The sequence below is a fragment of the Drechmeria coniospora genome, chromosome 03 (genome assembly GCF_001625195.1).
Source record: "Drechmeria coniospora strain ARSEF 6962 chromosome 03, whole genome shotgun sequence".
NCBI classification, from domain to species: Eukaryota; Fungi; Ascomycota; class Sordariomycetes; order Hypocreales; family Ophiocordycipitaceae; genus Drechmeria; species Drechmeria coniospora.
This window is the reverse complement of record NC_054391.1, coordinates 8,336,626-8,349,684: the sequence shown is the minus strand read 5'-3', so window position 1 is coordinate 8,349,684 and position 13,059 is coordinate 8,336,626. Positions and strand designations below refer to the sequence as shown.

At 53.7% G+C, this 13,059-nt stretch overlaps 2 protein-coding genes across 2 annotated transcripts; one reads left to right on the top strand and one right to left on the bottom strand.

The window, feature by feature from the left end:
• Nucleotides 1-1,491: 1,491 nt before the first annotated feature.
• On the bottom strand, nucleotides 1,492-2,705 carry DCS_07911 (Alternative oxidase; the record flags this gene model as incomplete). The annotated part of the gene is made up of 3 exons (XM_040805194.1): nucleotides 1,492-1,701; nucleotides 1,767-2,165; nucleotides 2,235-2,705. The coding sequence occupies 3 exons, from the start codon at nucleotides 2,703-2,705 to the stop codon at nucleotides 1,492-1,494; spliced, it is 1,080 nt and encodes a 359-aa protein (XP_040655298.1).
• A 1,515-nt stretch (nucleotides 2,706-4,220) lies between these two features.
• Nucleotides 4,221-10,725, top strand: DCS_07910 (cation channel family protein; the record flags this gene model as incomplete). Its single annotated transcript, XM_040805193.1, has 5 exons — nucleotides 4,221-5,696; nucleotides 5,760-8,141; nucleotides 8,208-9,970; nucleotides 10,036-10,125; nucleotides 10,188-10,725. The coding sequence occupies 5 exons, from the start codon at nucleotides 4,221-4,223 to the stop codon at nucleotides 10,723-10,725; spliced, it is 6,249 nt and encodes a 2,082-aa protein (XP_040655297.1).
• Between the last annotated feature and the right edge of the window lie 2,334 nt (nucleotides 10,726-13,059).

The following is a 13,059-nucleotide window of genomic DNA, read 5'->3' as shown; positions in this document are numbered from 1 at the left end:
AGATACATTTAGGTTGTGTGTCTGGACATGTACTCGCGTGCTACTCGATGCTGCTACAACACTAACATAGGTACAGATGCTGTACGCCGCAGTCGTACTGTACTCTGTGCGGCAGCTACTTAAGTACAACAAAGTACATGTGTTCAGTAGTTCGCGTGTTGTCCGTTTCCTCCTCTCCATTCCCCCTTGTGTGAGTGGGTGTACACCGCACATGCGATTGGTGCTAGGTGCCAGCCAGTACCACTAGCCCTATAATACCTTCTTCATTGTGAGGACACACTTTACCAGCTGTATGACGGAGTACGGAGTGCAAAACCAACAACTTGCGATGTACTTACTTCCTGAGTACTAGTACCGTGGGTATCAGTTCGTCCCTGCACTGCTCGCAGCAGGCACAGGGAATACTGTACAGTACATGTACACTGAGTCAAGGCTGACAATCAGCGGCTGGCCAACTACGGAGTAATACATGTACAACGATTACTTGGTTGGGTCCCATCGACAACACTTTTGTCAGCATCATCGTCACTCCAAGTAGGATGCTAGCACCCTGCCAAGGCGGAGCTGCGACGGAGTTGCTCCTGCCCTTCCCACGCGAAATGATTCTTGGTGGACCATTCGGGCAAAGCCGCGTCGAGAGGATCCGGGCCCCGCCGGTGCCTCTGTTGGATGTGCAATCCGAGCTGTATTACGAGTAATAATTGACTTGTCCTCGATCGAGAAAGAATGCCTTGCCATTGATGCACTGATTGCATGACGCATCATGCGCTGCAGACAAGGGTGTCGTAGATTTGTCCATGCGGTACGAAATACTACAGAGTACTGTACACTTGGGAAGCTCCCATGGCCGGATCGGTACACGTCCTTGCAGCAAGCTTAGTAGCGAAGCGACCAGATGCCTTCGCACTATGTACCTACTTACATGTACAGTACTACTCAAGTACGGAGCCACATTACTTAAGCAGGATACAGTGTGTACGTCTAAGGAAAGCACGGAGTACTTGTATGTACTACCTGGCAGGCAGTATTACTGTACGCAAACGTTTACTTACTTCAAACCCTTGAGCAAGTACTGTACGGATACGGAGCACTTGCTTTGCACTCCGTACACTTGAACTCCGTACTCCGTAATACAGCAACGCAAATTCCATCAAAGTTTAACCTTGTATGAGAGGCTCAGCGCCGCACCAACCAACGACATCTATACGCCAGCCATGTAGGACGGCTTGGCAACACCAGTCATCCTGAAAATGCAGCTGGTTTTCTGTCGTATCTACTCAGCAGTATGTACTGCACTTGCATCGTTTGGGATGAGGAGAGAATAAACACCACCTCTCGTACTCCGCACGCCGCATACTCCCTTGTCCGTCTATCGATGGCCCAACCCGCTAAACAAACCGTCACAGTGATTCCTTGCACCTTATCGGAGGAAGATGAAAAGAAATTGCTGAAGTAGAGAAAAAAGACGAAGAAGCCCAGAGGGGGGGGGGGTTAGATGACCTCGGAACGCTCATATCCTGCGGGCTTCAAGCTCGGCTTGGGCACGTCGCGATCCTTGAACGTGCTGACGAAGGGGTTCGGGTCTTCGCTTTGGTTCAGGTTTCCGAGCGTATGGTTGACGCCGCGGTGACCGGCCTCATCAGCTCGGATGTAGAGAATGAGATCCTTCATGGTGCGGTGGTCCTCAGGCATGTTCCAATACTGTCACGGCATTATTAGCATGACATGATTTCGCTTGTCGGAGTGCTTGTCCCGGACGGTCTCACCTCCACAGCAATGTCGGGGATGCGAAACTTGGGGTCCGACCACCGAGGAAGATGGCCTTGCTCGATTTCGTAGATGGCTCTGGTGTAGGTATGTACTGCTTCCTCCTCGAGGTAACCAACGAATCGGTGGACGATCTTCGGCCGAATAAGGTAGACGATGAAGATGCTGTTGAAGAAGACGCCTTGGGCACCGATGATCATCAGCTTCATGAACCAGCCAGGCTCACACATCTTCATGAATGTCAAGAGATGCATGCGCTCGTTGTAGCTCTCCTCGAGTAGCGTCTCGATCCAGCCATTGTCTCGCTTCATTCGTCGCAGGCTGTTGAGGTGACGCAGCATGCCGCCAACCATACCTGGTACGCCGGCGATACTTTCCAGGAAGACGAATCGAATGAGCTACGAAAGATTAGCCAGAGGGCAAGTAGAGGGCAAGTAATATTCTTTTCGGCCTGTGGTGAGGCATACCCACTGCGCTTCTGTCAACGGCTTCTCGGCCTCGACGGCCGTCGTCGGATTCTTCTTGTCAACCTGCTGCTTGCGGTCCATGCCCGTGGCCAGGTCCATCCAGTAGCGTGCAAAACGCACAATCTTCCAGGCCACCCAGTCGCCGACAGTTCGAGGTGCTCGGTGCGCTGGCACCACCGCTGCCATCTCGTCCATGGTGTAGCCATGATGCGGCCAGGCGGCCTTTGTCTTTTGGATATGAGGCGTGTCGCTGGCGGGGAAGAAATCGCGAAGCCTAGATACGGCTGTCGTCGAGAAGAGCCGTGTCGAGGCAGTGAGGTGGCCTTGTTCAGTGGACGTGGCCGCACAGTAACCAGTTCTCGGGATGGGAATGATACTACACCGAGAGCTGGCCACCACGATGGATGCCCGAGCAAGGTGGGCAGCCGGCCGCGATGCCGGTGATCGAGTGCGGACAGCGATAGATATCATAGTACGAAGTGATGGGGGAATAACTGCCACGTGATGGACTTGGTCGAGAGTATGGAACGCTCTCCAGTGTCGAGATGGAAAGATTCTAAGCATCTGTACTTATACTACTGCCGTGATGCCTGGGCTACCAGGGTACCTGTCGGCTGCCCCTTCCTCAAGGCGTGCCAAATCCGGGATGTCACTACGCAGCCACGCGGACGGATCGGAAACTCCGTGGGAAGCATAATGTACGTACCTGATGCAGTGGATCTTATCGGGCCAAAGCGGGATCGGACTTGCGAAACACACACTCGTCCTTCCGTGTCATTTTCGCTCATTTTCGCTCGTAGCGCATTGGCTGGAATCATGGAGCGGCGTCTGGTTGGCCTTTTTCTCACCTACCCTACCTGCTAGGTACTGACTGGTGTACGGTTTTATGTACAGTACAGTACAGCAGGGTAGCAACGAGTAATATGTACGTTTAATAGCCATTCTTGGAGCAATTATATTCTACCGATCAGTCAATGTCATGAATATAATGAACAGAATACTAAGTTAGCTTCACTTTCTTCTATATGATAAGCGTATTTATATTCGATACTTTTTTTAACTAAGTTCAAGATATCTTAGATACAAGCTTACGTCAGAGTATTATACAAGGAGGGAGAAAGAGCGTTGTATGATGTTCCCTCTTGGATCTTGCATGAAGAGGAAAAGTCTACATAGTATGCACTTATATTATTATTATTATCTTCTAGTGATAAGTCATTGGACCATAAGTCCTTTAATTCATAATCATTCATAATAAAGCATTATTAGAATTTTGTTGTAGCTGCATCTAGAGCAAATCATTAATAAAGTCTCTACATATAATTAAGATATTTATTTAGTATTACGTTGCCTTTTGTATTGTGAATACATGGTGCATTTCTCACTGAAGTACTATAACTTGATTGGGAATATTTATAATTTATAATATGAATAAAAAAAAAGATAATGCATGAAATCACTGTGTTATTGCAACTTTCACATGACGGCACCTTAGCTAAGTACACGCCTTTCTCGGCCACCGTCTCAGAATCTGGAGTCCTGAAGTTTGGGCTTCGTTAGTCGCGCCAAGTTCGAAAACCATCAGTACCTAGAATTACACTGGAAGCTTGCAGGTTTACAAGGGGACACCGTCATGCTAATACCACATCATCATCACACGCAATAGTCAAGCATTTCTCTTAGTTCGTTGCATTTGCAGGTGAGCTTAGCCGGTCACATCGGTTGACTCACGAGATTGACACTACATCCCCGACGTCAAGTGCTTTGTTTCTCTCCACTTTAGCGGTCTTCTGAATTTCGACAATGATTTCAACTCTCATCAGATCGTCCGCTCGCTAGCACCCCCAACACTGAGGTCAAGCTTCCTCCTCCTCGGCAAGACCCCCGTTTGCGAATCTTCGCCGTGGTGTCTTTGTGGTGCCCATGTCTTCGCATCTCCCCGACCGTGGTCAGGACCGGCGTCGACAGTCCATCCCACTGCGGGACATGCTTGCGGGAACTGGCAGTGGCAGACAGGCTGATGGCGCGCCGTTTGCCAATACGGACAACATTTCGACATCTTGGTATTGTTCACCCTCAAACCCCAATGACGGAGGCAATCCAGAGTCACCGATACACCCCACGGCGTTGCAGTCGGCCCTTCCACCCGACCTCCGGCAATCCACTGCACGCGACAAACACCACGAGTCTGCCCCTGTCAATACATTCTACAGAGCATCATCACTGTTTGCAGAGGAGTCCTCCCATCGAGACTATGCAGAATCCGACAGAGTCCCGCTCACCGCGGGAGCGCAGCCCATGTCAGGCGCTCTCGGCGTCGAGCTGGAAGGATTCCGGAAAAGTGACAGTTTCCAGACTGTATCGGACATGGACACTGGCATATCGGGAGATCACGCGGCAAAATCACTCGGCCATGGCCTTGAGTCTGCTGCTGGGTCTACGCGTTTACGCAGCTATGGGATGTCTCTGAATCCCAACGAATATCAGATCTCCCGTTCTCCCTCGGCGGCCGGAGCTCTGCAACGAGCCGGGTCCATCGTGCGGGCCATGTCGCAGCGTGTGGTCAATATCACCGGCGAGAGCGAAGTCATGAACCAGCGAGCATCTCGTCACGAAACGCGCTCCCCTCGGATCTCCGAAAGCGACCGCGATCGAAACCCTGTTTTGTCGGTGCTGGGCAATGCTTCCTATACGCCACAGGCGCAGCAGCCCGCCATGGAGAAGTCCGCTGGCGTAAGTCAGTTTGACCAGCTGGTGCTCCCGAGCGGATCACGCCCCTCTCCCTTGAAAGGCCGAACTCTTGGAATATTTTCTCCTCAAAGTCGTGTTCGGCTGTTCCTGTGTGATGCTCTGGTCAATCCCTACACTGAACCTGTCATTCTTCTTCTCATTGTCCTGCAGACAATCTTGCTGGTCGTCGAGTCAGCTCCCAACGTCTTCACCGTCGGCAACGGTCGCCCTGAAAAATGGGGCACGAAGGTGATTGATTGGATCCTGCTTGGGCTATTCATCATCTTCACCCTCGAGCTTGTTGCGCGCATCATCGTGTCGGGGTTTGTCCTCAACGCTCCCGAGTACAGCACTATTGATAGGAAGAAAGGAATCCGAGCTGCCATTACGGATCAGTACAGGGCAATTTTCCAGCCTGGGCCAGGGGAGTCGGTCAAGGGTGGACGACCGGCGTTCACCGCACAATCCGCCCTAGCTCGCTCATTCTCGACAATTCTGCCTGGGCAGCAAGAATTGCCAGACACGCTGGAAGAACAGCAACGATTTCAGCTTGCCCGGCGCGCCTTCTTGAGGCACTCGTTCAACCGCCTAGATTTTGTAGCAGTTCTCTCGTATTGGATTGCGTTTGCCCTGGGCATCACTGGGCTTGAGCATAGACATCATGTGTATGTATTCAGGATGCTTAGCTGTCTACGCATCCTGCGACTGTTGGCAATCACGAACGGAACGGCGGTGAGTCGATATATTAATTCCAGGTGGGTTGCCCCTGTCGTGTGGCTAACATGCTGTTTGCAGATTATCCTGAGGAGCCTAAAGAAAGCTGCCCCTTTACTTGTCCGAGTCGGCTTCCTCATCGGTTTCTTCTGGTTGCTGTTTGCAATCATTGGGCTGCAGAGCTTCAAATCAAGCTTAAGCCGGCAATGCGTTTGGTTGGATCCGTTACGCCCCATGGATCTCTCCGCTTCGTATACGAACGAAATGCAATTTTGCGGTGGCTACCTGGATAATTTCACCGGTAGCACGATGCCTTGGATGAAATTCGGCACCCCTGGCTCGCTGGATGGCCTTATCAATGGAACATCAGACGGCAAAGGGTTCATATGTCCGCGTGGCTCCATCTGCCTCGAGCAGAAAAGTCCCTTCAACAACACGGTCAACTTTGACAACATTTTTCATTCCCTTGAGCTGGTGTTTGTCATCATGAGCGCAAACACCTTCACGGATCTCATGTATTACACAATGGGATCGGACTACGTGCTGGCCGCTCTGTTCTTTGCGGCCGGCATCATGATCATGCTCCTTTGGCTAACAAACCTCTTGATTGCCGTCATCACGTCCTCCTTCCAAGTCATCCGCGAGGAGAGCAAGTCAAGCGCCTTCACGGCGGATCCTGAGCCGTTCGTGCAGGATATTCCAGAGGCACGTTCGCGCAACCCGTCGAAGCTGCAGCAGCTGTATGACAAGACGTCGATATTGTGGGTGTTCGTCATTACCTTTGGGCTGCTCTGCCAGGCCTTTCGCAGCGCCCGGATGTCGCAGTCTCGCGAGACATTTATCAACATGGCTGAAGTGACAGTCACCATTGCCTTGGACATAGAGATTATCATTCGCATCGCTGCCAACTGGCATGGGTTCCACCGCAGCTGGCGCAACATTTTTGATCTCTTCCTGGCGCTTGTGACGACCATCATCCTGATCCCACCCATCCGATACTCGCCGTCCTATCCGTGGCTCACCGTTTTCCAAATCGTCCGGGTGTACAGGGTTGTGCTGGCAATTCCAGTCACACGAAAGCTCATCCTCCTCGTGCTCGGGAATGCTGCGGGTATTGCCAACCTGATGTTGTTCGTCTTCTTGATGACGCTTCTCGTTGCCATATTTGCAGCACAGCTTTTCAGAGGCGAGATTCCAGTTCACGATGACAGTGGCAAGCTGAAACGCACTTCATTCTTCACAATTTATAACTCATTTCTCGGCATGTATCAGATCCTTTCGAGCGAGAACTGGACTGATATCCTGTACACCGTCACCTCCTACACGGTGACGCTCAACACGGCATGGATTGGCAGCGTGTTCCTGATCGGCTGGTTCATACTCTCATTCTTCATTCTAGTGAACATGTTCATTGCGGTTATCCAGGAAAACTTTGACGTCTCGGAGGACGAGAAGCGTCTGGAACAAGTGAAGACCTTCCTTCAGCGAAAGGAACTGGGCCATACGTCGAGCAACCTGGCCCTGTCCACGATCTTCAGCCTCGGAAGATCCCGGCGAAAGAAGGATCCACTCGACTATGGCCCCGCGATGATGGAGATGCTTCTCAAAGACGCCGTTGTTCGTGACTTCCTCGATGACGACTCAACCGGACCCATCCAATATCACGGAGGAAAGAGGGTTATACCTCCAAGGAGCGCCACGGCACTGTTTGGAGCCGATGTGAAGCCCGGGTTCTTATCGAGAATATCTGGCAAGTTTGTCCACCGAAAGAGAGAGGAGCCCAACCCATTCTACTCGAACATCCGCTTTGACGGTCCGACCGACACCCTTGATCCGCGTCAGATGGCTCGCCAAGCCGTCTCGGCAACCTCTGCCCGTCGGAAAGCGCAACGAGAGTATTTGGCTCGCCACCCGAGGTACAACCATTCGCTGTACATCTTCCCCCCAACCGATCCCATACGACGCTTATGTCAAAGACTGGTGGGCCCTGCCAGGGGGATCGAGAGGTTTGATGGCGTGGAGCCCAACAAGTTTGCGTGGTATGCGTTCTCGGCTTTCGTCTACGCCGTGGTGGTGGCCATGGTCATCTTGGCTTGTGTGGTCACGCCATTATACCAAAAAGAGTACAAGGAGGGGCACCCAGACAATCTTTATAACTGGTACGTCTGGACGGATCTGGCATTCGCTCTGGTGTTCACCATTGAAGCGGGCATCAAGGCGATTGCGGATGGGCTTATCTGGACGCCGAATGCATATCTCCGAAGTTCATGGGGCATCATGGATGGTGTTGTCCTGGTGACCCTATGGATCAACGTCATCACTCTCCTCGTCAACGACGGTGCTATATCGCGGGCATTAGGCGCGTTCAAAGCCCTGAGAGCCTTGCGTCTTCTCAACGTGAGCGACAGTGCCATGGATACCTTCCACTCCCTCATCATTGCCGGATGGTGGAAGCTTTTGGGGGTAAGTGCATACAAGGTCTCCCATGGGCTCCACTGCCAATCGCGTCCATACTAACAGGCAAACCAGGCGGCCTTTATCTCGCTCTCTCTTCTGATACCTTTCGCCATCTACGGTCTGAATCTGTTCAACGGGTTGATGGTGTCGTGCAACGATTCCAACAACATGACTTCCCTCAACGGTTGCTTTGGGGAGTATGGCAGCTCCCCATTCAGCGCAGATTGGCCAATGTTGGCACCGCGAGTGGCGTCGAATCCCTATTTCAACTTTGACGATTTTGGATCCTCTCTCTTCACTCTGTTTCAAATCGTGAGCCAAGAAGGGTGGATCGATGTGTCTTTTGCGGCTCAGGCCATCGTGGGGCGGGGGCAACAACCTCAGGATCTCGCCGCCCAGGGCAACGCTCTATTTTTCGTCGCCTTCAACCTCCTCGCGACTGTCTTCATCCTCACTCTCTTCATCTCGGTTTTCATGAGAAACTACACGGAACAGACAGGTGTCGCATATCTCACGGCTGAGCAACGGGCTTGGCTCGAGCTACGGAAACTCCTGCGTCACATCTCGCCGTCGAAAAGCTCGTACAATGTGAGCGAAAAGGGATGGAAGAAGTGGTGCCACAAGCGAGCGATTGAAAAACGAGGGATTTGGTATCAATCCGTTACCGTCGTGCTGGTCCTTCACCTGCTGCTGCTGGTGGCCGAGTTTAGCTCGGAGCCTATGTGGTGGACGCGGACGCGCGAAGTGGTCTTCCTGCTCTTCATCCTCGTCTACCTGGCCAATATCGCCATACGAATTAGTGGCCTCGGCTGGACACGCTTTCGACGGAGCTCCTGGGATGTCTATTCCCTGGTCACCGTGTGCGGAGCATTCATCACGACAGTGGCATTGCTGATTGCGGACACCAGAGCGGACACGTACGTGCAGCTGCACAAGTTTTTCCTCGTCGCGATCGTGCTGCTTGTGATCCCGCGCAACGACGCCTTGGATCAGCTGTTCAAGACGGCCGCAGCCAGCCTGCCGGTCATCGGCAACTTGCTAGCGACCTGGCTAGTGCTCTTTCTCGTCTTCGCTATCGCCCTGACGCAAGCTTTCAGCCTCACGCGGTTCGGGGGGAACGAGACGAACAATCTCAACTTCCGCAGCGTACCCAAGGCACTCATCCTGCTATTTCGAATGAGCCTCGGCGAAGGATGGAATCAAATCATGGAAGACTACGCCGGGATTGAGCCCCCAATGTGCGTGGACGAAGCCATATTTTTCTACAGCGACTGCGGCAGCAAGCCATGGGCTCGTTTTCTCTTCGTGGCGTGGAACATTCTGAGCATGTACATTTTCGTCAACCTCTTCGTGTCCCTCATATACGAGAGTTTCAGCTACGTCTACCAGCGATCCAGCGGCACGTCCGCCGTGGACAGAGACGAGATTCGCCGGTTCAAGGAGGCGTGGCGGAGCGTGGACCCGGCCGGCACGGGCTTCATCACCAAGGAAGCGTTCCCTCGACTGCTCGGGGAACTGTCGGGCGTCTTTCAGATGCGAATATATCAACCGGAGGACTCGGTGCGGCAGATCCTCGAAGACGTGAGGAACGACCGGCGGTCATCGCGCCACCTGTCCGTCTCGACGGCGAGCGGAGCTGGCGAAGTTGACCTGGACAAGCTCAATCGGCGGCTGGCGCTTTTGGATGTCAAAAAGATCCAGGAGCAGCGCAGGCGATTCAAAGTCTTCTTCGGCGAGGTCTTGGTGTCGGCCGATCCGGACAAGGGCATCGCCTTCACCGACGTTTTGATGATTCTTGCGCACTACAACATCATCAACGACAACAAGAGTCTCAAGTAAGTTTTTGCCTGCCTCCTTGACGAAGACGATGCAGACAGGCTGACATGCGCTTCCCCCGCAGGCTGGAGGAGTTTTTGAGGCGTCGAGCTAGACTCCAGAGGGTGGATGAGGAGATCCGTCGCAAGGTGGTTCAGGGGTTTTTTGACACGCTGTAAGTGCCCACGATGGAAGCAAGGTTCCCAGAAAGGCGAGGCTGACTGGACAACGGCGTAGGTATTGGTCGAGACAGTTCAAACGACATATGGAAGCGAAGCGAGCATCCCAGTCTGTCGCCGACCCGAGGCTGTCGATCCCGGAAATCCTGATAAACGAGGACGGGAACGAGGACGGCCGATTTGACGGAAGCAGGTCGTTCAAGCCCGACGAGGGATCGGTGGCTCGGTGGACGCACCTCGGCGTGGGCGAGGGCGGCGCGGGTGAGGGCGGCGCGGGTCCGGGACCGACGACGAGCCTCTCGACGGATGTGGCACATGCCGCTGGATCAAGCGACCATCCGCTCAGCAGTCCCCCGTCTTCGGGACCTGCCTTGTCGTCGCGGCAGGAGACGAAGTTGGGCTTCAGTTTCGAGCTGTACGAGCCGGAGGACCAGGGGTCGAGCTCGCGGCAAGACAGCAGCCGGACGGAGGCCATCGTCGGCCCAACGCAAGCGGGTGACTTGCTGCTGGGCGACTCCGTGTGGGTGAGCACGCAGGACGACGCGACGCTACCGAAGTCAGAAGGGGGCACGCACCACCACAGGGACCCCGTGTGACGCGGTGCGAAATTTCGTCCACAGGTGCAGCCGGCAGGTGGGGATGACTGGTGCCGGGCCGAGAGAGCACACGCATACGAGAGTGGGCAGCGGGAATGGAGCATGAGTCGGGTGGAGAGGAAAGGATGGCACTTGTGCTGCTTCATCGACATTGCAGATGCAGCATACGGCTAGCGCGGAGTTTCGGTTCTTCCACTCCAAGCATGGAGGGGGCACAGGCACAGTTTGACACGGGCACATGTATATACCTAGGTTTTGATGGAACGGTGCATTCTCACGGAATGGCGTACGAGAAGCGAAAATACCTCGACTGCGAGTGTGCCGAGGGTGGATTTTCCATGTCGAGCGAGCTTGGTGACATGCCAGTTAAGCCGCGGCTGGGAATGGACCGATTCGCTGGACAGATGGCATGAAGGACGTGGATGGCAGTTGGGAAGGCGTACGTACCGGCAAGGACGTTGCATGTTGCATGTGTGTCGCAACTGCGTTCCGTTGGCCATCTCGTCGGCCTATTCAAGTCAAAGGCATGGCCTCGAGGGACGACTCGTCGCGAAGTTTTGCTGCAGCGCAGCGCGCAGCAGTTGGCAACAGGCGCAGCGTTTCAACGCGGGGGAGGGCGGAGGCAGCGGAAGCGGTAGCGGAGTCGCAGACGGCGGTTGGCGCATGTCGTCGGTTTTTTTTTGGGGGGGGGGGGGCGGGATGGTCTAGCGTCTGCTGTCTGGGGAGAGTCGTCAGGGCCCCCCCCCACTGTTGTTTCGAAATAGGTGAAACCAAGGAGGGCTCATGAACTTGACGCGATCCATACTGCTTACTGCTGACCGTTTTGCTCGAGGAAACCGGAAATGGCAGATGATACCCTGCCTGACCTGGAGGCGGCTGACCGAGGATTTTGGTTGTCGAGACGCAGGAAACGAAGCTCGAAGCAAATGAGATCAGGCGGCGGCGGCGGTGTCAATCAATGGAAGAGAAACTATTCAGCGAGGGATCTGTGAGATGGATCGATCGTTGGATCGAGAGGGACGATGATGAAACGGCGGGGAGAAGCGAGGTTCCCTCTCCCGTCCCCTGCATCATTCTCGGCATCGAACAGGTTCCAGAAAATGGAAGAATAATGTCCATCTAGGTATAGTAAATGTCGACAATTTCCCCTTGAATCGATTACTTTGGTCGCAGGTACCGGCCCAGCACCTACTAAACCATTTAGCGCTCTTGACCGACTCGGATCGCGCTTGCACCTGTCGTCGAGGAGGGGTCAGGTGTTCGTTACAAGTTAATGCCAGCGGCAACGGGACGGAGAAGCCTGTCCTTCCCATACACAACCATTCCCAACCTGATGCTGCCGCCGTTCCATGCATCCGTCCATCGGTTGAGAGGCAGCGTTCTCATTCCGTCCATCGCCGGTTGCCTTGCATTGACTGACGTACCTATAGGTGTATGACGTACGTTCGTTTCTGGAGTACCCATGATGCTTGTTGCGAAATTGCTTGCTTCCCAGGTCGATGAATCGCCCACGCCGCCAGCATTCGTTCCGAGTTAACAACGCCCCTGGTGCCAACCTACCGTGCAAGAGCCTAGATATATATTGCACTCGGCAGCGTCATCATCGTTCATGCCGCGGAGGAGTTCCCCTGCCCCGTCAACCTTACACACCCTCGGACGAAACTGTTTGCAAATATATGCCAAGCAAGGACTACCTACTACATGCTCCGTTGATTCTCTGCTTCTACCGAACAGAGCGTAGCCAGGTGCCACTGCAGAAGGTTGTCAATCTTGAATTCGTACATCTTATTGTTCCGCTCCTCCTTCCGTTTCCTCGCCTCGACGCAGCATCTAGGTGCTGCACAGACACGACCATGGCAGCACCCTCTTCGTCGCGTTGCCAACCCCTCCCCGCTGCAGCACAGCCGTCATCGGGTGCAAGCAGGAGGTCGGCTGGGAAATCGCACAGCTCATCAGGAACCCCTTCACGGATCCCGTCCTGTTCGTCCGCTACTGTCTCGTTGCCATCACCCGAAGGGTGCAGCATCGACAGCATCATCATCCGCCAGCCATCCATAGTCAGCCTGGAGGAAGAGCGGAGAAGTTTCGCCCGTGGGTTGAGCATGCTCGAGCCCCGACCCGTCATCCACTGGAGGAGCATGGAAGAGAGGATGGGTTCGACGTAGAGCAGTAGCTACGGACAGCCTGCCGTATGTTCATCACGACCTTGGGCTCTCCAAACAGCAAAATGCACCAGTGCTAGCTATGAATGTAGGAACAAGTAGTAGCTGTAAGTATGTAGAACAAAGAAAAAAATGGCCTTTACTGAATACCTCTCCCACGTGCCAAGTAATC